We start from the raw sequence: 25,507 nt of genomic DNA, 5'->3' as shown, positions 1-25,507 counted from the left end.
GAAGTTAACATGGGATTGTTCTAATGGGCACCAGGCTTTTAAATTGGCATTCTTCTTAACACAACAAAAAAGACTAGTGATGACTCCTGGCCCATGGGCCCCCAGAGCTGGGGGCGGCTGGGGGACAGGGAGAGAAGAGAGGCAAAGTGTCCTAGGGAACATTTGGAAGTGCTGAAATGATTGGACAGTAGAAAATGAGCAAATATTTTAAAACTAAACCTGAAAAAAATGTCCCCTCACCCCTCCCCACCCAAGCCAAACAGGTGTGTTAAGAAACTTTAAATAAATATTAAAAGGGTAGGTTTGTTAAAAAAAAAAAAAAAGGACTAGACTAGCGATGACAGTTACGGGATGACCTGAAAGAGTGAAATGTGAAAAAGCCACTGCTAGTTTATTGGTTGATAGGATTTTTTTTTTCCCTTAATGGGGGACCCAGGGAATTTGGCTTTATTAAAAAAGAAAGAAGCGGAAAGAATAATGTGTAGAACTACCAGATAGAAACCTTTTAGTAAGTTGAGCATTTGGAAATATATTTGAAGCCTAAATCTAGGGCTTAAATTCTTTGGGAAACCTCCCTGGCAAGACTAGGTAATCAGATGATTACTCTGCTTAGTCTGTACCTATGCCAGGAAAAGCTCGAGCAGCCTTCCTTTATGTGTGCACTTCGTTATTGGGGCCGTAAAGAATTCCTGTTATCATCATGCAGTTTCCTTAGATTGAAGCCCTGATAGTGCTATGTATTTGGTGAAGTGCTCAATCTTTTTAAAAATATGTGATAAGATTATGACTATATATATGTACCATCTCTAGTCTCCTCCTATTGTAAATCTGCCAAGAAGCCTGTGTCCAAGGGTACATTTATTAACCTAGTTCCATCAGTTAGGCTTTTAACTTCTTTTTCTGGGCAAATTAGATATATCGAGGAAAAAAATAATTTCATGTAGGCAAAGGGACTTTGGTTTGCAACTGTTTGAGTAATGATGGGGGAAAAAGTACTTAGTACAACTGCAAAGTGTTCCTTGATAACTTTTTGTTTGGCTGCTAAGACGTATGGAAGAGAAGTCCTAACAGGACTACCACAAGATCTGTCACTTGTTTATAAAATGATTTAGTGGGACTTCCCTAGTGGTCCAGTGGTTAAGACTTTGCCTTCCAATGCAGGGGGAACCCTGGTCAGGGAGCTAAGATCTCATGTGCCTCGAGGCCAAAAAACCAAAACATAAAACAGAAGCAATATTGTAACAAATTCAATAAAGACTTTAAAAATGGTCCAAATAAAATAAAATAAAATGGTTTCGCATGAGGTAATAGAAAGATTAATGGATTGGGAAGAATGTTTAGGCTGTAATTTCAGTGCAGTCACTAACTTTATGATCATATGCAAATTAATCTGCAAAGGGTTGGCTTTCCTAACCTGGTTTGTGCTGTAATCTGTGATTCTGTGGGTAGTCCATAATTGCTCTTTAGTATTACACAGGTTGCAGAAATGTTTGGAACTACCTCAGGCTAGTTTTAGTTCCCATTCTCTTCCCATCAACTTGCCTTACCATGTTCTATTTTTCTCCACTAAGAATACAAGTGTCACTTCTGAGTGGCTTCCTGTTGTGTAATGACATGAAAGAGATGTTTCAGAATGTAACATTTCTATTTTCTGTCTTCTTTTATAGGACTTTGTATCTTTGCTGAAGTCAGTGATGTGAAAATACCTGACATGGGTAAGACTGACTATGAAGTAGTGTTTAATCCTTTTAGTTACTCTGATTAGATACGCTGGAGTGAAAGAATATTTGCATCTTTGTGCTTAATAATATTTTCAATATTTGTGTCTTTGTGCTTAATAATAATTTTAAAGGAGATCTCATCCTAATTATGTAATACAGTATACCAAACAATTTTCTTTTGGTTGGGATATTGTTTATAGCAACATTTTAAAGCATTTTCTCATTCATTGTGTTGAAAAAGCTAAATACACAGTAGCAAGCATTTCTGTGTGCAAGGACTTGCTTTTTAAGTACTTAAAATACCTAATAGAGTAAGTCCCCTACACACAAACCTTCAAGTTGTGAACTTTCTTTTCAAAGATGCGAACATGCGTTTGCATGTCCAGTCACGTAAGTTAGTTCACGTGTCTGGTGTACATCGTCACGTGTGTGCATCCTCTACAAGTCCTTGAGCTTTTGTGTACTTTATTGTACAGTACTGTGTAGAGTACAGTAGTACGGTGTCTTTATTTCAAGCCCAGGATGTCTTGAAGCAAGCGTAAAGCAGCAGTAATGTAGGTGGTACTGCTAAGAAGCACCAGCCGTTTTACTGCACTGTACTACTGTACTTTTCAAGGTACTGTAAGATTAAAAATGTTTTCTTTATTTTTTGTGTTTGTTTTTTATGTATTATTTGTGTGAAAAGTATTATAAACCTATTATAGTACAGTACTATATAGCCAATTGTGTTAGTTGGGTACCTAGGCTAACTTTGTTGGACTTACAAACAAATTGGACTTAACGGACGTGCCCTCGGAACGGTACTCGTTTGTATGTAGGGGACTTACTTTAGTACCTAGTAGGTACTATTATTATCTCCATTTTGTTGACAGAGAAACTGAGACACAGAGGTTAAGAAACTTGCCTAGGATCACACAGCTATAACTGGCAGAGCCAGGATTTAAACTCAGGGACTGGTTCCAGGGTCCTTGTTCTTTAGTACTGTTATACTGCCCTCTATGTGATAAATAATTTGATTAAGGTAAAATTTAAATTTCATTTAGCTAGTGGCATTGAGAATTAATTGTGATTGGAACATTTTCTGCTATTCATAGTACTTTATGTCTATAACAGGGAACAGTATAAGGTCAAGACTAATAGTCAATTTAGGAATAGGTTGAAAAATCTATATAGTTCGATCTTATAATATCCCATAGGCTCCTCTTAAGTCCACATTAGTCTTCCCTCTACTGTTTTTTCCTTTTGTTTAGTCTACCTTCTTTCTCCTGGTCATTTGTTTCCCTTTTCTCTCATTGCTGATAGCAGTATAAATCCCTGAGTTCCCTTACTCTCACTTGTTCCTATTCTAACTCTTATGGTAACAAAGGTCTCAAAAATGGTAATAAAGTACAGTTCTGCCACAGTATACAGTAACTGAGCTGATATCTATTAAGAGCTATATGAATAAATTACGCTTTTTGCATAAAAAATTTTCAAGTGGATTAAATTTTAAAGCACCTTGTTGAGTTGAAACAGAGGAAATAAACCAGGGTTAAGAGTATTTGCTTTGAATGGTGAGATTTTTTTTTTCTACAGTTAAAATAAAAAAATTTTTCTTTTGGGAAAATTTCATTATTTTTAAAACTTTGAATTAAGCTCTTTTTATTCTTGTACAAGTTTTGAACTATTTAGTAGATGATCTCGATTCCAAATTAACCAATTTCTGCACATGGGCCTGTTTTTTTGACAGTGACATTTTGAGATTTCTTGCCAAGAGTTATGAAGGAGCGGTTTTATTTGACTGTAGAGGTGTTTGGGGGAAATCATTTTTATTAGGTGAAAAGATTGGTTCATAGGAAAGTAGGTATTGAAGAATTATGTGACTTGAACTAATCCGGACTCTTTCCCCAGATGATACTGCTGATAGGATGAGGATGGATGCTGGAGAAGTAACTTTAGTGAACCACAACTCCGTATTCAAAACCCATCTCCTGTCACAAACAGGTTTTCCAGAGGACCAGCTTTCACTTTCTGACCATCAGGTTAGTAATAATTTTCTTTCCTTAATTAATTATTTTGGCTTAAGTTTTCATCTGATAGAGTTTAAATGCCACACTCAAAAGCACAAGAATATATGTAAACTTTTTACAATCAGTAATGCTAGTATTTGGAATTCTGTTTGATACGTTAAAGTTAAATAAGAGCCAGGCTATGTACAAATCCTTGGAGAATGATACCTTTTAGAAACTCTTTATTATTCCTCTGAATATTACAATTAACTAATACACAGATCAGTGTTCTTTTAAACTGGTGTCTTAAAATTGCTGAGCATTAAATGGGGGGAAACTATGAAAATATACAGTAGCTCTGAAATTTCTCTGTTCTATAAAGCTTAGTTTCTCAAGGGACCAGCAGCAGCAGCATCACCTGAGACCTTATTAGAAAAGCAGAATCTCAGGCTTTACCCCATACCTGCTGAATCAGAATCTGCAGTTTAAAAAATCTCCAAGGTTTGAGGACTGTTAATAAAGTAGTCTTTCTCAGTAGGAAGCCATTACTAATTAGGATGAGACCATTCTTTGCTGTGTGCAGAATGTTTAGCATCCTTGGGCACTAAATACCTGTAGCATCTGCCCCCAGTAATCATTTTGATAACTGAATATATATCTACACATCTCCAGATTTGTACTGGGGTGCAGCAGCACCTCTGATTAAGAACTGTCCTGTAAAGTTATCAAGAGAATCAAAACCAGGTTGATTTTTCAGCTGCTTTGATATGTGATACACCTGGCTTTGAGAACAGGATATATTAAATACGTATTACCTTCTAATGAGCATTCTTTGAATTAAGTTGTATAACAGATATTTTGCCCATTTTTCCCCTTGAAGCCTTAATCATTTCATCATGTTTTCCTTTCTTACTAGTATGTAGCTTAATTTATTTATAATATATATAATTATAATTAATTATATTGCATTCTGAAATATGTCATAATCTTGTTTAATTATATATTTTTCCTAGTGTAAGTTTTTGTTTTATTGTAAAAAAATATGGTTTAAGAAAAAACTTTTGTTTTGTTTAGATTTTACCTTCCAGGCAAGGAAATTTGGACCGATCGTATACTTGTTCTACAAGAAGTGCAGCTTATCCAAATTATTATTCAGGTATGACACATTACTTGGAGTCAAGGCATTTCTACCTTTCAGACTTCTTCCTAGCAAGTTGTTTGTGTTTACTGTCTCTAAAAGTGAAAACATTGTCAAAAGCAAAATGGTATTTTCTCCACTAAAACATCATTTTAATGAGCTCTCTGTGTATGGTTGCTATAATACTTCACTGATCTAGTCTCAACCAGATATTTTTTAAAGGGAGATTTTTTTTTTAGAATCCATTCTCCTACTTGTCTATTATGCCCTTGTTAAAAACAATACAGCTTTGTTTTTGGCTTTTGGTTTTTTTTTTTTAGATATGTGTATGTGGTGTAAAGGTTACTTATACTGATTTGAAGCACAGAGCTAGCCTATTTGTATTCTGCTTGAAATCATAAATACTGAAAATTTATTTCTACCCAAGCTTGTCCCTCCATTAGGGCAGGAAATGTTAACTACATGTTTTTGTCTAGCACCTGCCACAGCCATGCTTGCATATTCAAGGGCTTGCCTTTTCAACTTGTGATCCATGACAGAAGTCAGCATTCTCTAGGCTTTTCCTAGCCCCTGGCCTGCCTGACTTTTCATCTGCCCCCTTTCTAAGGTTTGGATTTCCAATGATCTGGCTCTGTCTTGGGAACACTTGAGAGTTTTTTATTGGTTAGTCTCCTGGCAGTATGACCCAGGAAGATTATAGTGGTCTTCCAAAGTCTTTTCACTCCTCATGCTTTAATCTCCTCACCTGACCCAAGTATGGGAATATTAGCCATACCATTGAACCTGTTTCAATGGGATTTTTATAAGGATAAGTTGAGATAATAAATATGAAATGCAAATAATAATTATTGTTGTTATTTGGCTTCCTCAGGATTCTTTGTCAGCAAGATGAGATCTCCTCCCCTAAAAAGACGTTAGTATGATGCTCTTTTAGATTTATATTATATTTAAATATCATTTAGGTGGGTGGTACTTTACCCTGGGCACTGGATTTCCTCTTCTGGGGTGGGAAATGGTGTCCACATAGTATGTGCATAATTGTATAGAAAAATCAGTTAATTTTTTCAGAAAGTTAACTCTGCCATCATTATTGTTGAAAAGGCCTTTCTGATGAGCAGAGAGCCTGAAATATGGCTTGATAGCTTATTAGTATTGATCATAGGGGAAGGACAGTTGAGTGGAAAATATTTTCATTTGAACTCAGGCTGTGTTTGCTTGTAATTTTGTATGCTGATTTACCATTGGACAGAATATTTGGTTTTTGTTTAAAGTAATTGCTTAATAGTAAACAATCATATATAGAAAATTATAATCAAGGTCTCCTGGCTAACTCAACTCTTACTTAACCCTGTGGTCTTCTCTGTTTTTTTATCTGAGTATATATCTATGTACACATTGTATGATTCGAAATATGATTTTTTTTTGCCCAATATATATTTTTTAAATTTTCTATCTGCTTACCTGTTATTCTTCTTATTTACCTTTTTCTGTTGATTTCTCATAATCCATGGAATTTATATGCACATTCACAGTCCTTTATGTGCAATTCCAAAATCCAAAAAGCTCTGAAAACCAAAGAATATTTTCATAATTTATTTGACATCAAAACCTGACCTGAGCTCAATTCATTACTTGGCAAAAGCTACACGAACTGACATTTAACTGACATTTAAATGTTTTGTCTTTTATTTATCTCTGTAAATATGAATATTTACACATTTTACTGTAGACATATCAGTATGTTTGATAACAGGGTGCTGCTTCAGGTTATACTTAGAAGTGCTACATAGTATATACCAGGTTATCTTTGTAAAATCACCAAAATTTTTAATGTAGAAACACAACTGGATCCAGGGGCCTGTGATTTAGGATAATGGGCCTGTGTCTTCATTTCCTTCATTTTGTCTATGGTTTAGGTCCCATTTACCCTCTCCATTTTCAGCTATTATAAATAACATGACTTAAAATAATTTGTTTTAGCTTTTTTCTTTTAAATTTCAGTGGACCCTTGATACTCACAAAGGATATTTCTGAGATCGTCTCAGGTCCCTATATTTTTGACTGTGGTGGTATTTAACCAGAGTGCTGGCTTTCTACTCAGTTACATGATTCTTGAGGGTTATATTTTTTCTGTTTGTCCTCATGCCACAATTTGATCCCTATATCAAAATCTTATGCCAGAGTTTTTATCTCTCACTTGAAGTCCATTTTTTTAGGAAAAGAAAAAAATTCATAACAGTTACTTTATACATGGTGATGACTAGAGAATACCAACTGCAAATAATAAAACCATATTGAAATGGGGTTGTTGAGCTATTAGATTCATTCTCTAAAATACAGCCTGAAGCAGAGGATTCAGATTTATGCCTCTGCCAAGTTTAGCCCCTGACCAAGCAAGCTTAGGACATGCCACAGACCTTTTAGGTTGCTCACGGACAATCAGAACTTTCAATCTGTGAATGCCAAGGGTCTGTATACTTTTTTCTTATAATAAAGACTTTAATTCAGATCTTTTTACTGTGTACTTTTTTAACTTTGTTCCTTTGCCACACCCATTCTTGTTCATTACAAGTCCTGCAGAATATTGTCTCTTATCTCCTATTCTTTTCCAATAATTTCCACATTGATTTCTGTGGTCAGTCACCTTGAGACTTACCTCTTGATTGGACTAGATGTGGGTCCCCAGTTTACCTGCCTCAGCCTCCTCATTCTGACTGTACTGGTCTTTGTCTCCCCTCCTACCTTAGTATCCTCTCCTCCACTAAGATGAAAACAAACACAGGAAAAACTCAAACTTCAGAACCTAGAGTCTGGAGCTTCCCATTTATACTTTACTAGATCTGCCTCTCTGTATCAAGCTTTTTAAATATTTGCTTCTTAATCTCAAGATTAGACTGTTAAAAACATTTTTTTTTAATTTAGAAAGCAGAGAAAATGCAACATTATCACTTTAATAACTTAGTGCTGGTCAGACTTGAAGACCTCTTGATTTTATTAAGGGCACAATTGAAAAGAAAATTAAAACATTTTAAACCTTAAAGAAAAGTAGCTTAAGATGCAAAAAAAATGATTTTGCTCAAGCTTAGAATCATTGTCAATGTCTTATCTTTGGAAAACATGTTAAATTAGGTTGCCAAATAGGCATTTAGTAGGTAAGATGAATTAAAGCATCCTGTATTCATAATAACTAAATAAATCTGAAAGTTAACAGGAGCAACTGATGGTTACTTTCATACTAAGTGATTGCCTGACACACTTTTTTTTAAATATAAAATTTCGTTATGTCCATAAAATTACTACCTGTCATTGTAGAAAATTTGTAGAGAAAAGTAGAAAAAATCCCCATCATTCTATCATTGGAACACAACCAAAGTTAAAATTTTGGTGTATTTCCCTATAGTTCTATGTGTGTGTATGTACACATAAGTAATCTTATTTGTGACATTTGCAATCTGACTTCTTAATGATGACAGAATACTGGGATAAACTGTCAACTAAAAAAGAATGAGTGCAGCCTCCTGTTGGTCCCTTTCTAGCTTTGCTTGATCCCATCAGCAGTAGAGCACTGTTCAGTGATTTCATTGAGTGGGGATGGAACCACCTTATTCTGGTGAAACAGATTGCCTGATCCTGTGCTTTTCCCTTGAATTTTAGAGCCCAAACCTCTGTCAGATGCCACTGAGGGGGCTACTCTGGTTTATCCTTGGTCTCAAATTTGCATTTGTTGGTAGACTTATTCCTCAAGTAGACATCTCTAGTTAGATCATTCCCTAATCAAATTTTAACAAAAAAAAAAGTATGAGAGAGGAAGATTTCTACTGTTATTACTTTGCTTAAAGATAATGATTTTCTGGTCCTTTAATGAAACTCATTTTCATTAGCCTCACGTCTCTTATTTTTACAGTAATAGTAATAGATGTCAAGCATAGTTGTTGATTACAAAGGGAAAAGGTTGTAATTCATTTTGAAAGTAAATTAGGTCATCCACTGGTGCATCAACTGGTACTAATACCACCCCTGACTGCTGCTTTTTTTCCATCTTATTTAGCCTAAATTCTGATAATCCTGATCAGCTTTAAAAAAAAATTCCAATACAATACAAAACTGATACTTTTGTCAGCTGCCAAACTTTTTGGATAGAGTATCAAAAGCTACGTTAAATAGTTTAAATAACATAAATACATAATATTGTGCAAAGTTCCATAGTAGTATGCTTTGAAAGAGGATCCTCAAAGTGATGTTGGCATTAGACAAAAATTCAGGGAGTAGAGAGTTAAATTTTTGTCTTTCTACTGGTGCTCCTCAGTTACATAGCCTAACATCTGAAGTTATTTTGAAGGTGTTGTTTTAAATTGTCCCATCCTGCTGATGGAGAGAGGAGGCTATAAAAATTATTCTACTCCTAGCTGAAACTTACAAATTTACACCCAGTTTGTAAGCCACAAGTCAGAAAATTCAAATAATAATTAAACCTCGCTTAGTCTGATTGCAATAGCAAGCATCCGAGTATTGATATGTCTGATGATTATAACATTAAGTGACTGAAGGTTATCATACCAGAACCAAATGCATAATGACGGGTCATTCCTGCCATAAGCCGGCCAGAATAAGCAGCAATTAGGTTATCTCTGCTCTTAGACAGAGCCCCTGAGTCGTGAACACGGTAATTAAAACAAGAAAGTCACACCAGCTGCTTATTAAGCAATAACTGTTGTTCATTTGAATTACAATTCTCCTTGGCCCTCCACCTGCTTTCTTACTGGTCTGGCCTACCTTCTTTCAGGCCCAGGCCTGGGAGTGCTTGCAAGATATAGTTGGGGTAAAATGTTGACTTTTGGTGGACACCACGGAGTCACATTGATGCAGATAAGGCACATGGCTGTGGCAGGATTCAGCTCCTTCATCAATTTTCAGGTTAGTATGGCTGAATCAATTATAGTTTGTAGAAGTTCCCTTACTGCAGACTTTACTGGCAGTTGACACCGGGATCTTTCTTCCATTAGAGACATGGTGATATGCCACATTACTTTGGAATACAATGTTGGACATGGTTGCAGTCATATGGAGAACAAGTATAGGTATTTGTTTAATTTATTCAAACTTTTATTCTTTTAGACAACCCTTCCTCAGACAGTTTTCTTGGCTCAGGAGACCTAAGAACCTTTGGCCAGAGTGCAAATGGCCAGTGGAGAAATTCCACTCCAGCATCAGGTTCAACTTTACAAAAATCAAGAAACAGCCGAAGTCTTTACCTCGAAACCCGAAAGACCTCAAGGTAAGTATTCTGGCTGCTCAGTTCACAAGCTCTTCCTCCAATATAAGGGAAAATGGCTATAAGATAGTTGTTACATTGGCATTTTTAAAAAGTAACAAACACCACTTTTGAACTTTAAACCATAGAGATACAGACAAATTCATTTTGAACTTTCAACTTTTAATTTATCTTGTGCTGGATTTTGGTGACAGCCAAATCTTATAATTAGAGGGAGAGAATTTTTAGGGAAATCTTGGTGGATATGAGTGTATTGGGACCCTTCAGAATCAATATGGCTATTTTGAACCTTAAAGTGAAAATTGATCAATTTCTGCAACTTCGGTAGCAAAGAAACCAGCACATTTTGTAGGCTCTCGTGTGAGCGGAGACCTGACTTAAACCAAAGCAACCTTACACCTTAGTCAACTACTTCTGTTGTAAAATTAGACTCATAAAGAACTTGATCATATTTAGCCGAACTTATAAGCCTTGCTTATTCCCTCACCAAACTTCTACTGATTATTAAAGGCAGATGAGGTTTGGCTTAGAAACTTTTCCCTCAAGTACTTTATTATATTAGTAAATATTTCTTTTTTAATATGGTATTTATGACTTCTTAAATATTACTCTGGTGATGGTTTTAGGCATGTGGGATGATTCAATTTCCTGCTTAGTCAAAGCTAAGCTTTCTGGTGCTGATTAAAACCAACAAGATGGTTTTTATTTTATTTTATGATTATCAGCACATGGACTCTGGAAACATGTGTGAGTACTCCCAGGGATTGTCTTCCCCACTTCTTAATATTTTTAAAAATTACATAAGAATTCATTAACACAGTCACATTGTAAAAGTTAAAACATTGCCAATAAAGCCAAAGATCCCTTGACCACTACTCACAATCTTACTCCCTTCCCCTTCATGTGTTTCCTTCCAGATCTTTTCTTATGCTTGTTTCTTTTCACTTTCTCTTGCTTAGATATAGAATGATATATATGCTGTGTAATACTATAAAATGTATAATATGTTATCTTCATTAAAGATATTCTGTATGCATCGTTTGGCAAGTTGCTTTTTTTCCTCAATAATGCCATGCTGTTATTTTTTTAACTAATGTTATTACAGAAACAGTGCGCATGCTTTGTACAAAATCAGAAAATACAGATAAGCACAAATAAACAATAAAAACATCATATTCCCACCAGTCAGAGGTCACCTTTGTAATGTCTTAGTACATATCCTTCCAGATATTTTTCTGTTTGCACACAATTTTTTCCAAAAATGAGTTCATATTGTGCATACTCTTTTGTAATCTTCTTCAGTCAGTCATCTTCTCTTTTTCATTCAGTAAATTTTATCTTATACACTGAATAAGTTATATTTAAGTTTTCCTAGTTGACCCCAAAGTATCCTTTACAGCTAGTTTGTCCAAAGCAGTATGCAGTTTAAAATCGCATCTGGTATTTATCACCCTTAAGTCTCTTACAATCTTGAACAGCAGCCCCTTTTTTTAATGACATGACTTTTTTCTGCATAATGTTCCACCTTTTGGATTTGACAAGTTGCTTTCCCATAGTATGATTTTGTCCTCTATCCTCTGTATATTTTATAAACTAGATTTTTGACTTTAATAAAAGCTGATGCTGTGTTACATCATATTAGAAAACCTACAGTCCTATCATTAGTGATGCTGGATTGACCTCTAGATTAGAGTGATAGCGCTCTGGTCCTTAATTGTACAGTTAGGTTTTCTTCCCCCTTGTGACTAGAATGTAATCTAAATGATGTTACTTTTCTGAACAACCAGTTGCACATCAGCCTAGGAGTTATTAATATCAGTTGATAATCCTTAGCTGATAGTAATTTTTTAATTGAGGTATAATTGACATATAACATTATATTAGTTTCGGGTATGCAGCATAATGATGAAATATTTGTATATTGATCACCACAATAAGTTTAGTTAACATCTATCACCATACATGGTTACAAAAATTTTTTTTCTTGTGATGAGAACTTTTAAGATCTACTTTCTCAGTAACTTTCAAATATGAAATACGGTATTGTTAACTATAGTCACCATGCTGTACATTACATCCCCATGACTTACTTGTTTTATCACTGGAAGTTTGTACCTTTTGACTTCCTTTGACCTGATAATAATTTTACTAGTTAATGAAGTAATATTTTTCTAATTTTATCATTTCTTTTACACTAATTAATTGGCACTCTGTTATAAGGGAGAGCTTTTTACCTCATTAGTTAGGGCTGTTTGGTCACCCTGAAATAGTTTTCCTACTGGGAAGGCAGGGTATGTGATTAGATCTTTCTTCTGCATTACCGGTTTTCAAAGTAAGTTTTTTGTTTTTAATCGCCACTTGATGTGGTTCAAATGAATTTTTCTGTTCTTTTTTCAGTGTCATGGATTCAGTGTGTTTTAATCCACTACTACAATCATTATTCTTTGAATGCTTACATTCTCACAACTTTGGCTAGTGGAAGTTCCTTCAGGCTTATGTCTGTGTCTGACTCAACCTCGTTAGTTGTTGGTAGCACCCTTGCTTTCTGGCATCGCAAATTCCCTCTTACTGTTTCTTTAGGAAGAAGAATCTTTTGCATTAAACACACACACACACTCTAGGAAAAATAAATACAAAAGACATTGTGGGGAATTCATTATATCTTTACCAAGCAAATTATATTGCCCTTGCCATTTTTTCCTAACCACATCTACCCATCCTAAGAAAAGAACCGTGTTTCTGAAATTCCAAGTTCTTGCTCCTTTCCCCACTCTAACACACATAGGAAACATTAGAGATTGAAGAGAGTCAGAGGGAGTAGATGTACTTTTTAATTTTCTTTAGACCTAGTCTGATTTCATTTGGATCAGACCACATGTACTGATTTAAAGAGTTCATTTCAATAAGTTCAGCTTAGTCAGCTATGTACTTTACTCTTCAGCCTCAGCAGAAAGAAAGAAAATTAATTATATTGAGCACAAGTACCTGTGCTGGGTAATGATATTTGAAAAAGAGCACATAGAAAAAACCTTTAAATTATTAACCTAACCTTAGAGATAAAATTGGATTTTGAGTCCACAAAAATATTTTTCTTGCCAGTTTTTCCCATTATTTGAGGCATATATGGTATAAAGAAACAAAACAAAATTCTCCTTCAGAAGAGGTAGATAGTGAGGGCAGGAGGAGCAGTCACAGCGATACAGCCTCATAAAAAGCCTTCTATTTTTTTTTAATGGAGGATGGGAGCCCTCTGTTGGTCTTTTAGGAAACTTAAATTCAATTGAAAAACAGTTGAGAAGCTTCAGCTTTATCCACCTTTGCATATTTAATCTTAAAGTAATTCCCTCCAAAAGGCTGGGAGAGGGGACTGGAGGGAGTAAACAGAAAGTGTGGGCGTATTAGCACACCTAGAACCCAGATGCATACCTAGAACCCAGGTTTTCTGAAGAAGTCTAATCTGATAGGCTTTTTGTCATACCACACAGGTCTATGGTTCCTGACCAAAGGAACTTATAGATGGCGAAGCTAAGAAATACAACTTTAGGTGTTTGATAATTACATAGTTTGGCAGTTTAAGACCTCCTAAGTGGCAGAACCTAATGCAGCAACTCATGTATCATTTCTTGTGTATTTCCCTCACAGGGTACATCTGTCATTCTGCTAATTTTTTGTTTTTGTTATTTCTTAAAAGTGAAAATAATCACCTGGTTAGACTTTTACTTACTGTTCTTGTCTTTTACAAACTTTTTTTTTTTTTTTTAGTGGATTATCAAACACTTTTACAGGAAAGTCAAACCATCACTGTCATGTGTCTGCATATGAAAAATCTTTTCCTATTAAGCCTGTTCCAAGTCCATCTTGGAGTGGTTCATGTCGTCGAAATCTTTTGAGCCCCAAGAAAACTCAGAGGCGACACATTAGTACAGCAGAAGAGGTAAGGAAAACCTGCAACAAAAGCTACTAAAAGTTAGACTCTCCCTACATTCAGCCATGTGTTCCCTCTGACTTAGATGTTTATTAACCATTCCATTAATCCTTTCTGTGTTTTTTTTCTTTCTTAATTGCTCTTTTTGAGTGCCAGCATCTCTTCTAAAGAAAGTAAGGAGATATTTTAGCAGGACTTCAGTATTTTTCTTACCATTTTCTATTCCTGTTGGACAGCACACTTAATCTTCAGTATTGTCTAAGTGGCTTCTCATACATCAAACTATCTCTGTTCTCTTTTGGACCCTTATTAAAGCTCTAGTTTCATGTGGCAAAGCTGTTAACCTTGCTGGATTTGATACCTGCCCTTCTTACTAGGATAATTTTTCCTCAATATAAAAGAAAAATCAAGAAGCCAGCTAAATAACTTACATCCTTTCATTTGAGTAAGATCTTTGAGATCATAAACTTTCTCCACAAGAAAGATGCTGTGTTGACACTATGTTATATTCATTCAGTAAACTTAAGAAAAAATCAATTCCTTATATATAACATATAATTTATACAATAAGGAGATGTGCTTACACCTGTTCAATTAAATATTTATTGTGCATCTAGTCAGCTTTGGACTGGTTGCTCTGGAGATACAAATGAATAATAATGACCTCATACTTATATAGCATTAGAGTTTCCAGTGTGCTTTCCACATGTATTATTGTTTTGAATTCTTTTAACCTTGTGAAATAGGTAGAGATGAGGTAATAACCACATTTTACAAAGTTGAAAAGTAAAGGTCAGAGGTCACACAACTAATAAATGGCCAGCCTGCAGCCCAGTTCTTCTACAAGAGTCTAGAAGGTATGACTTCTGTTATACAGCATGGTTATGTGGTTCCTGTCCATTGGCGCTTACAGACCGTGGAGTCAAGAATATAGCATTATGTGCTAAATAATAATGTAATTTGGCGGTGAAGATCTCTTAGGTGGCAAAACTTGATTATTTGTTACATAGTTAGTTTAAAATTCTGTATATTTTTTGGTTTTAAATTTGTATTGAATCTAAAATATTCAAGCAGAGCATGACAGAGCTAGTAAATCATAATTATCAGGGGGAAGGATAGACAAGAAACTGGCACCAGTTGCATTTGGTGATAAGAACTGAGCAACAGTTATGAAAGGGCGATTTATTTTTCACTGTACCTTTTGAAACATTGAATTTAGTACGATCTGTGTATCAGTTATTACATACATAAATAATTCTTTTTTAGTTACTGGAGCTGTGGGGGTTGTGCTTGTGCTAGAGTGCAGGCAGCCAGCAGGGTACCGAGAGACTTGTGGGGACCAAGACGGTAACAGCATGGCAGCTGATACAGGCCTCCCAAACCTGTCCCTGCCCTGTGTGGCTGCTGCTCGCATCACCAGTGCCCTTTAGAATGTGTTCATTGTAAGCCCCCCATTCACGCACTAGCCAGCCAGTCCTTGGGCCCACTCAGCCCCTCCTCCTTTCACCTCCACTTCCAGCCTGAAGACTTGGGCTGACGCAATACTTTAATCCTTCCAATCCACCTTCCAGGCCACAGGCTGGGTCAAGGGAGGACATGAAGCTGGTTCATCTTTCCTTCTGCAGTGTCAAAAAGATGCCAAGGATTGAACCTGTCCTGTGGAACAAGAGATGCAGGGAATTTTGCCTCAGTTGTTTTTAGGTCTATAATCTGCTGTGAAAAGCAAGTCACCTGTAGTGTAGAAATAAGGAGTAACCCGTGTTATATGCACGAGACGAAATATTGGACCAAACTTTATTAAATGAAACTCTCAACAGATTATTTAGATATTTAGTCTTGGATATTACAGATAATCCAGATTAAAATGTTACTTTTCCCCCTGGACTAAAATATTGATGGGAGCTTATAAGCTGGAGGAAAAGTTATTTTCCATGGAAATATTGGGATCTCCAAGAGACATCTGTTGCTTATATTAAAGAAGGAGAATTGTGTATGAATCTTACTTCTGGAGTTGTCTAACACCTTCAGGAATATAAAGCTATCTGCGGAATTAACATGTCACCACTGTGCTGTTCAGTCTTACAAAGGGTTTGAAGATAATACATGAGGAAGAAGAATTTGGAAATATGCAGGTGGTGGCTGTACCACCACTTGGCTGATGGCTGGTTTAAGGGCAACATTAAAGAACGATACTATCCAATAGGGCAGGGGTCCCCAACACCCTGGCCACAGACTGGTACTGGTCCCTGGCCTGTTGGGAACTGGGCTGTGCAGCAGGAGGTGAGTGGCCCGTGGGCGGTGAGCAAGTGAAGCTTCATCTGTATTTACAGCCACTCCCCATCGCTCACATTACCGCCTGAGCTCCGCCTCCTGCCAGATCAGCATTGGCATTAGATTCTCAGAGGAGCTCGAACTCTACCGTGAGCTGCGCATGTGAGGGATCTAGTTTGCACGCTCCTTATGAGAATCTAATGCCTGATGATCTGAGGTGGAGCTGAGGCGGTGATGCTAGCGCTGGGGAGCGGCTGCAAATACAGATTATCGTTAGCAGAGAGGTTTGACTGAACAGAGACCATAATAAATCAATTGCTTGCAGACTCACAAAACCCTATCAGTGAGTGGCAAGTGAAAACAAGCTCAGGGCTCCCACTGATTCTGTATTATGGTGACTTGTATAATTATTTCATTATATATTGCAGTGTAATAACAATAGAAATAAAGTGCACAATAAATGTAATGCACTTGAATCATCCCGAAACCATCCCCCACCCCCACCCCCACCCCCCCCATTCCAAGGAAAAATTGTCTTCCACGAAACCGGTCCCTGTTGCCAAAAAGGTTGCGGACCACTGCAGTAGGGTTACTACCAGCCACGTGCACTATTTAAGTTAATTCAAATTAAATAAAAGTGTAGTTTCTCAGTCACACTAGCCACATTTCAAGTACTCATTAGCCATATATGGCTAGTGGCTACCATATTGGACAGTACAAACAGAGATCATTTCCATTATCACAGAAGGTTCTCTTAGCACTGTTAGAGAAGATGAGTTTAGGAAAGAAAAAAATATTTCTGTTTAGGAAAGAAAAAAATATTAGGGACAATAGAAATGTTAAATAGTAAAAACACAAGTAGTTTCTTTTCAATTATATGTTGCTTCCAGACATGCTTCTCTGCTACATATTGAGCAACATTTTAAAATGTTAGACTGCCTTATAGATGTCACTGATGGTTTTCTTCTTTTTTTTGTAAGAAAAACATACTTTACTAATTGTCCTTATACTTACTAAACTTTCTTTGGTCCTCTATTAGGTTTGAAACATAACGTTAGCCAACTTCCTTTAACATTTTATCCAATTATAGCTTCCTTTCCTCTCAATTTCCTAATTTGCTTTCTCAGTAGAAAATAGTTTAATGTTATGTACATAGAAAGAATTTTTTTTTTACATTATAGTACCAGATGCTCCAAAAAAAGGATTATGTTTGAAGTTTCAGGTGACTTACCTCCTTGCATCTTGCATTTGCTTTTGGTAAAGCCAAATCTTATGTGTTCTTTTTTTTTATAATTTCAGTTTTTCCTTTTTTTTAAAATTCTTTTTTTTTTTTAAACCCCACATTTGTTTGTTTATTTATTTTTTTGGCTGTCTTGGGTCTTCGTTTCTCCGTGCAAGGGCTTTCTCTAGTTGTGGCAAGCGGGGGCCACTCTTCATCGCGGTGTGCGGGCCTCTCACTATCGCGGCCTCTCTTGTTGCGGAGCACAGGCTCCAGACGCACAGGCTCAGTAGTTGTGGCTCACGGGCCTAGTTGCTCTGCGGCATGTGGGATCTTCCCAGACCAGGGCTCAAACCCGTGTCCCCTGCATTAGCAGGCAGATTCTCAACCACTGCGCCACCAGGGAAGCCCTGTTATGTGTTACTTTGAGAGTTGCTTAGACTGTTCTTTCTTTGTCCGAAATGGTTCTAAATAAAATGTAATATACCCAGTGTTTTATTGTTTAATGAAACCCCAAAAAGAAAAGTGCCTTGCATCATTTAAAAAAAAAACATAAATTCTTGTAACTTCCAAATAAACATGTAGAACAGTGAAAACTTCTTAACCTTTTTTCTGTAATTTCTTTTTTTTTCTTTTTGCGGTACACGGGCCTCTCACTGTTGCGGCCTCTCCCACTGTGGAGCACAGGCTCCGGACATACAGGCTCAGCGGCCATGGCTCATGGGCCCAGCCACTCCACAGCATGTGGGATCTTCCCGGACCGGGGCACGAACCCGTGTCCCCTGCATCGGCAGGTGGACTCTCAACCACTGCACCACCAGGGAAGCCCTGTAATTTCTTTTTTAAACCATAAATCAGTTTAAACTGAAAGTATGGGATTTGAAGGAGTTCAGATAATTATTTGGAATATGGATTTATTTCTTCATTTTATGTTGTCTAATGACTGAGGTTGTTCAGGCTCAGACAGAAGCTTTTCTTTGAAGATATATTTATTGGGGAAAAAGATTTGTGGGGGACTTTTGTGTGTGTTAAATTATTTTAAAAAATCAACTCTTTGCGTTCAGTTAATCTAGATTTCTTGTAATTTGCATTAGCTGAGTTGCTTAATGGCTCCTTGGTTTATTCATGTTTTATTTATAAGTATAAAAAATTTTTTTTTTTTTTTTTTTGGCTGCGTTGGGTCTTTGTTGCTGCACGCGGGCTATTCTTCGTTGCAGTGTGTGGGCTTCTCATTGGGGTGGCTTCTCTTGTTGCAGAGCATGGGCTCTAGGCGCACGGGCTTCAGTAGTTGCAGCTGCAGGCTCAGTAGTTGCAACATGTGTGCTTAGTTGCTCCGCGGCATGTGGGATCTTCCCGGACCAGAGATCAAATCCATGTCCCCTGCAGTGGCAAGCAGATTCTTAACTGCTGCGCCACCAGGGAAGTCCTAAGTATAAAAATTTATTTCAAGAAAACATTTCGCTATGTGATATCAGGAAGGAGGGAAATGTTTCTAACTTTTTATGGTTTAAGTCTTTTTTTAAAAATTTTTATTGGATTATAGTTGATTTACAATGTTGTGTTAGTTTCAGGTTTACAGCAGAGTGATTCAGTTATATATATACATATATTTATTCTTTTTCAGATTCTTTTCTCATATAGGTTACCACAGAATATTCAGTAGATTTCCCTGTGCTATAGAGTAGGTCCTTGTTGGTTGTCTATCTTATATATAGTAGTATATGTACGTTAATCCCAAGCTCCTGATTTATTCTTCCCCCCACCTCATGTTTCCCCTTTTGGTTGAAGTGTTTAGGGTACCACAAATAAAGGTCCTTTCTATCTCATTATTCTTGGTGTTCTCTGGAGGTCTTTAAGTGATGGGCATATTTTTTATTTTCCCTTGGTATGCAGAGTAACCTCCTACACCAGTTTATCTGCTTTACTTTCCTCCCTATGTTATGATAATACAGTCAGAGCTTTTTGAGATGTAGTTTGTTGGGACAGTGAAAATGAACTAAAATGATTGAGTTAATATCCATGACTCAGGTGTGGTATTCCGCTTACGGTTTCCCTTCCCTCCTTCCATTTTACCACCCCTGAAAGCAACATACTGTTAACCCCATAGTATTGTGGATTAGGTTACTTGGTGTAGTGGGAAGGTGGAGTCAAGATTTACATGGAGGGGTATTCAAAATTCCAGTCATTAAAGTGCCAGATAACACAGCTTTCCTGTATATAGATCACAGTGGAGTTGGTTGGCAAAGATCTCTCTTACAATCTAATAATCTGTAATGATGCTTCATTCTTCATATTATCTACTTGAAGAATTTTCATAATAGCCAATTTATGTTTTAATAAAGAGGCATTTATTTTAATTATGGTTTTTAATACTGTAGACAGTCTTTTCACAACCACTAAAAAAGAAGACCACCATCATCTTGAATATAATATTAATGTCTAAGGGATAAAATAATGGTGTGTATTTTCTTCATATAGAATATTGCAAATTTGTTTTTTCTCTTGGGTCTATTTTGCCACCAAATGCTCAACTAGTTCTACCTTTTCTGATCACTCAACTATTCAGATTTAAGGATAGCTCTTTCTCATAAGGAGTTGTCATGCAGCACAGTACAAGGTGTATCTTGTTAGATCAGTAACATTACACTGACAATGTAATTGAAATTTACTATGTACAAAAAAAAAGATTCAAGAAGAAAAAATTTAGTGTCTCTTTACCTTTGCATAGATAATTGCTTTATTTATTGTGCTTTTTAAAATTAATTATTTATTTATTTTTGGCTGTGTTGGGTCTTCGTTGCTGTGCACGGGCTTTCTCTAGTTGCGGCACGCGGGGGCTACTCTTCGTTGCAGTGCACAGGCTTCTCACTGCGGTGACTTCTCGTTGCGGAGCACGGGCTCTAGGCACGTGGGCTTCAGTAGTTGCGGCACGTGGGCTCAGTAGTTGTGGCTCATGAGCTCTAGAGCGCAGGCTCAGTAGTTGTGGCGAACAGGCTTAGTTGCTCTGCGGCATGTGGGGTCTTCCCGGACCAGGGCTTGAACCTGTGTCCCCAGCATTGGCAGGCGGATTCTTAACCATTGCGCCACCAGGGAAGTCCCTTCACTGTGCTTTTAACAAACATTTGAAACTGAATGAAATGCTTATGTGCATATTGAAATGTCACAGTGTAGGATGTTGCTAGCACTGACACAAAGTATTAAAATTATTTTGTGAAGATTGGTGCTTGTATTAAACTCTATATAAGATTTTGAAAATGCTGGGGCATGTTATTTAATGAATGCAGCCCATTGCTTCAGGGGATCTGTGCAGAGTAGATACTTTACCATGATTATAGTTACAAGTCCTTATGTAATCTGGTTCTCTGCTAAATGACCTCATTTCTTATTATTCTTCTCCTGATTCACACTGACCTTACTATTCCTTGAACACATCAAGCATATTTCTGTCTCAGGGCCTTTGCATTTGCTCTGACTCTACCTGGAATACTGTTTATAAATTTCTATGACTGATTTCTTCCTTTCATTTAGGTTTTTATTGAAATATCACCTTTTTAGAAAGGTCTTACCTGTTCTTGCTGTTCCTCCTCCATCGCTTTCTATTCTCTTATCTTTCATTTTCTTCATACTACTTGACTAGTTTATTTGTCAGTCTTTCAACTGTAATGTAAGCTTCACAAGGGCAGGGACTTTATTTTATTCAGTGCGGTATCTTAGTGACTGGAGCATAGTAGGTGTTTAAGTCAATAAGTGAATTATGTTGTAGATGTAGAGTATGTGCTTTTCCCTAAATTCAGTATTGGGACTTGAGGGGGGAGAAAAGTAAATAATGAAAACCATCTCTGGAAAATATTTACACTCTTAAAAATTGGATAGAATAGGAAACTTTAGCAAGATATCCCACTTGACTGTTCTGGTTACCTCCTCGTGGTTTTTCTAACAGGTATTAGGAGTCAAGGGATTTGTTGGAGTCCTATTTAGAGGTCCTCAAATGTTTTATTTCTGGCACTCTATAAGTGACACAAAAGTGGCCTTCTGTTTTCATATCCTGTAGTTTCTCTATGCTGTATTTACGTATATGCCCCATAATTTTCCAAAATATACTGTCTGGTATTTGCTTCACTCAACTCCTCTTATGTATACTTTATAATTTTCTAGAGTATTATTAATGAACCATAATTCTTAATTATCGTGAGGACGCTGCCAGAGCTTTGACAGAGCTTCTGGGAGTCTAGATACTACTTTGGGAAACATTTGCCTCATTGCATGTATTTAAGATTTTTTTTTTCTTTTATAGACAGTTCAAGAGGAAGAACGAGAGATTTACAGACAGCTTCTACAGATGGTCACAGGGAAACAGTTTTCTGTAGCCAAACCCACCACACACTTTCCTTTACACTTGTGAGTCACAGAAACATTCTTCAAATGAATTTAATTCTACATTTTGTTATTTGATATTGAAGTTTTATTCTTCTTTTCCTAGGTCTCGGTGTCTTAGTTCCAGTAAGAATACTTTGAAAGACTCACTGTTTAAAAATGGAAACTCTTGTGCAACCCAGATCATTGGCTCTGATACTTCATCATCCGGATTGGCCAGCATTTTAACTGCCCAGGAACAATTGTCCCACAATGTGTTTTCCATATCATCTTATACCCCAGATGTTGTTGCATTTGGATCCAAAGATTCTGATCCTCTCCATCAACCCCAACATCACCACTCTCTTTCACATCAGCCAGATAACTTACCAGCTTCAAATACACAATCTGAAGGTAAAAATGGTGTGTTGTATAACTGTATTTTGAACCCTAATAGCCAATTAACAGTTTATTGGATCCATGTGAATTATAGGCAAGGTGGTAATACACATGTAACTTAATTAAGATATAAGATACAAGATACCTTACATACATTTAATTCAGTTAGCTGTGCCACAAGTAAATGAAGCATATAATAAGTAGCTTACTTTTTTCTTACATGGAGATGCAAATGATTTCCTATAATATTTTATTTAAAAGATTAACTTCCTGAGTAGTCTTGTGTCAGAGTATATTAAGCCCAATTACTTCAGTACTGTCTCTGTTTCTAGTACTTTACAATGAAAATTAAGCACTCTGAAGTTCTAGGAGTTTTGGAACATCAATTAAGAACTAAAGTAAAAGTTCTTATACAAGTACTACTTACAAAACCTGTATAGTAGCCTTTTGGCTACTTTTGACCATTTTGGAATGGTCATCGGCAAGTTTGGAAAACAAAGTTTCCTACCTTACTTTCAGCTAACCAAAATATTCCGTCTCTTAGCATTCCAGTTAATTAAAAGTTTTGCTCTGGTAGTTTTTTTTTGTTTGCTTAGTTTGCCCCTTCTTTAAGTATGCGTTATGTGTGTATTTATGGTATGTATATAGGCATGTAACTTAAAACAAGTTTTATGTTAAGTTGTTAGACATTAGGGATCTTTTGCTAGATCAGTCTCTAAGGCTCTCCCTTCCTTCTTCAGGTCATTTAATTTTTTTTTTTAATCTATTCCTCACTTTCTTAAAATTCTCACTTGGGGATTAAAATTATTGGTGACATCATTATATAGCTACACATATTCATGAAAACTTAAATTTTGTGAGGTGATTTACTGAGAACTATTATTAAAAGCTGTTAATTTCAGAAGCATACATTGTATGGCAGATGCTTAGATACAGCTAAACTGGAACAAATATACTACACTGAGCTGTTTAATTACTTGTACCATTTATTAAATATTCTAAATGCGATTCTAATCATAGTGCTTTAGAAGGACATGATTTCTTCCTCTATCAATAGAAAATAGATGGTAGAATAATAGAATTTATACTCTTTAGAGTCTGCTACTTCTCACATAGCGGTTGCTCTCTTTCTTTCTGCCTTCCCTCCTCTTCTTGTCCCCTCCTCTCTCTTCCCTTCCTCCTTCCCCTTCCCTCTTTCACCTTATTCAGTCTTGTGGTAGCTCATGAACTAAAGACTTTTGAGAAATCTTGGCACATTCTTGTTTCCCAGGAATAGAAAGAAGAAGCACAGGCAGCAAGATGATGAAGGGCATATATACTTTCTTTTAGAGTGATTGCTTTATTTGTGAGGCAGGCTCTTCACTAAGCCCTATTTATGGCTCAGTGAAAATGGACCTGCCTCTCTTTCTCTTCCATCTTACCTTTATCCTTATGCTGTGTTATGTTTATGGAAATAGAATATAACAAAGTAGAGGAACTTAAACTACAGACATCTAGAAGGTACAGCCATGTGGAATTTTGTTAATAATGATATGCTCTTGTGTTTTATTGTTTAGGATCAGACTCTGTGATTTTACTCAAAGTGAAAGATTCCCAGACTCCAACTCCCAGGTAAACTTTGGTTAAAGGACATTTTTAACATTGTTCTCCCTCTATTTAATCACCGTTTCTTCACTAAGATCTAAGTAATATAAAATGGCCTCAACTCAGACCTCTCTTATATGTTGTTTGAATTATTTCAGTAACTTCCTGATGAATCTCTTTTCCTCCAGCCTCCATTTTGTTCTTCATTCCATTTTCCACCATGTTTTCTAATCCATTCTTCACCTTGTTCTTTAGTCCGTCTTCCATTCTGCAGAGTGATCTTTCTAAAATGCTTATCTAATCATTCATTAAACTCCCTTGAGGGTGGCTTATCAGACATAGAATCAAGCCCAAACTCCTAGTATGGTATACACCACCCTTCCTCCACAAGTCTTGCTTCCTATCATGCGTTCTTTCCTTTAACAAGTATTTATTGATAGTCTGTTGGGTGCCAGGTACTAGTACAGACATTGCAGATAACAGCAGTGGACAAAATGAAGTTTCTGCTCTCAAGGAGTTTACATTCTAATTGTAAGGGGTGTAAGGGGAGGGATGGGGGACAGATAGAGAACAAATAGGCAGATAAACACATCCCTGTTGGTGATAAGTGCTGCAAAGAAAAATAAAGCAGGGTAATATATAGACTAGGGTCTGGGGGTGCTATTTATCTAGGATAGTCATGGCAAGTTTCTGATAAGGTGACATTTGAGGAGAAACACAGTGGAGGTTAGAGAAGGAACCATGTGTAAATACTGGATTCTTTCATGTGTTTATTATACGCTGACTTATAAGATGATAGGTATTTTCTTACCTTCGCATTGTGTGCCTTCTGCCTGGTATGCTCCCCTTCTCCCCCCTCCACTTGTCTATCTGGCAGTAGTCTTTTTCTTATCTTTTAAGTCTCAATTCAAATGTGATCTTCTATATGAAACTTGACCCCTCTGAGAGGTACCAAGTACTTCTTCCTCTGTAATCCAATAAGTTGCTACTCAGATTGCTATGTCTTTGCCATATCTGGCCTTAGCAGTTCAATTGCTAGAATAATAATGGTATCAGTTTTCCATTGAGAGGATTAAGGATAATAAAATGTTCTTTCTCATCTCAGTTCCTCTATGTCTTTGCAGCTCCCCTGTATGTTCTAAACTTTAGATATTTTAAAAAATTCTCCCGTTGTTATAGTTTCTCAAGGAGACTTTATAGTTTAGATGCTTTATTCTTTATACTTTTTTAGTTTTTTGAGTTAGACCTGGGTTCTGATCTTGCCTTTTCCAGGCTTCATGTAACTGTGGACAAGTTACTCTTCTAAACCTCAGTTTCCTTATCAATAAAATGCGAGTATTAATACCTTACTATTGAATTGTTGTGAAGATTAACTTCCAGATAAAACACTTATAAAAGTGCTTTACATGTATGTGCAAAAATAGGTGTTCTTTCTTGGGAAAAAGTTGATTTCATGTAATGGGTGCTCTCAGTTCTTCAGTTCTTTACTGAGTCTGCCTTTCCTTTATGGAGAATTTCTCCTAGTGATGACTGAAGAGTGAGATGGACAAGAAGTAGTCTTGGGTAAGGCTTATTGGATGATGCTGTTTATCAAAGTTGGAGCCTGCTCTCCCAAGGCTTGGTTGATTGATTGGCTC

General features: G+C 36.5%; 1 protein-coding gene across 3 annotated transcripts in view; it reads left to right on the top strand.

Annotated features, from left to right (window-relative positions):
• The window catches only part of SENP1 (SUMO specific peptidase 1), a 60,172-nt gene that overhangs the window by 2,555 nt on the left and 32,110 nt on the right, over positions 1–25,507 (top strand). For all 3 annotated transcript variants that reach the window (XM_060024663.1, XM_060024665.1, XM_060024662.1), the window contains exons 2-9: positions 1,668–1,715; positions 3,612–3,742; positions 4,784–4,865; positions 9,963–10,122; positions 13,882–14,053; positions 21,829–21,932; positions 22,015–22,301; positions 23,843–23,897. In XM_060024663.1, the coding sequence (XP_059880646.1) occupies positions 1,712–1,715; positions 3,612–3,742; positions 4,784–4,865; positions 9,963–10,122; positions 13,882–14,053; positions 21,829–21,932; positions 22,015–22,301; positions 23,843–23,897 (995 nt within the window). In that variant the 5' untranslated portion in view covers positions 1,668–1,711. The remainder of the gene's footprint in view (positions 1–1,667; positions 1,716–3,611; positions 3,743–4,783; positions 4,866–9,962; positions 10,123–13,881; positions 14,054–21,828; positions 21,933–22,014; positions 22,302–23,842; positions 23,898–25,507) is intronic.

This window comes from Delphinus delphis, chromosome 11 (assembly GCF_949987515.2).
Source record: "Delphinus delphis chromosome 11, mDelDel1.2, whole genome shotgun sequence".
Classification (NCBI taxonomy): domain Eukaryota; kingdom Metazoa; phylum Chordata; class Mammalia; order Artiodactyla; family Delphinidae; genus Delphinus; species Delphinus delphis.
Note: the sequence above shows the minus strand (reverse complement) of the source record. Positions and strands in the feature narration are given on the sequence as shown.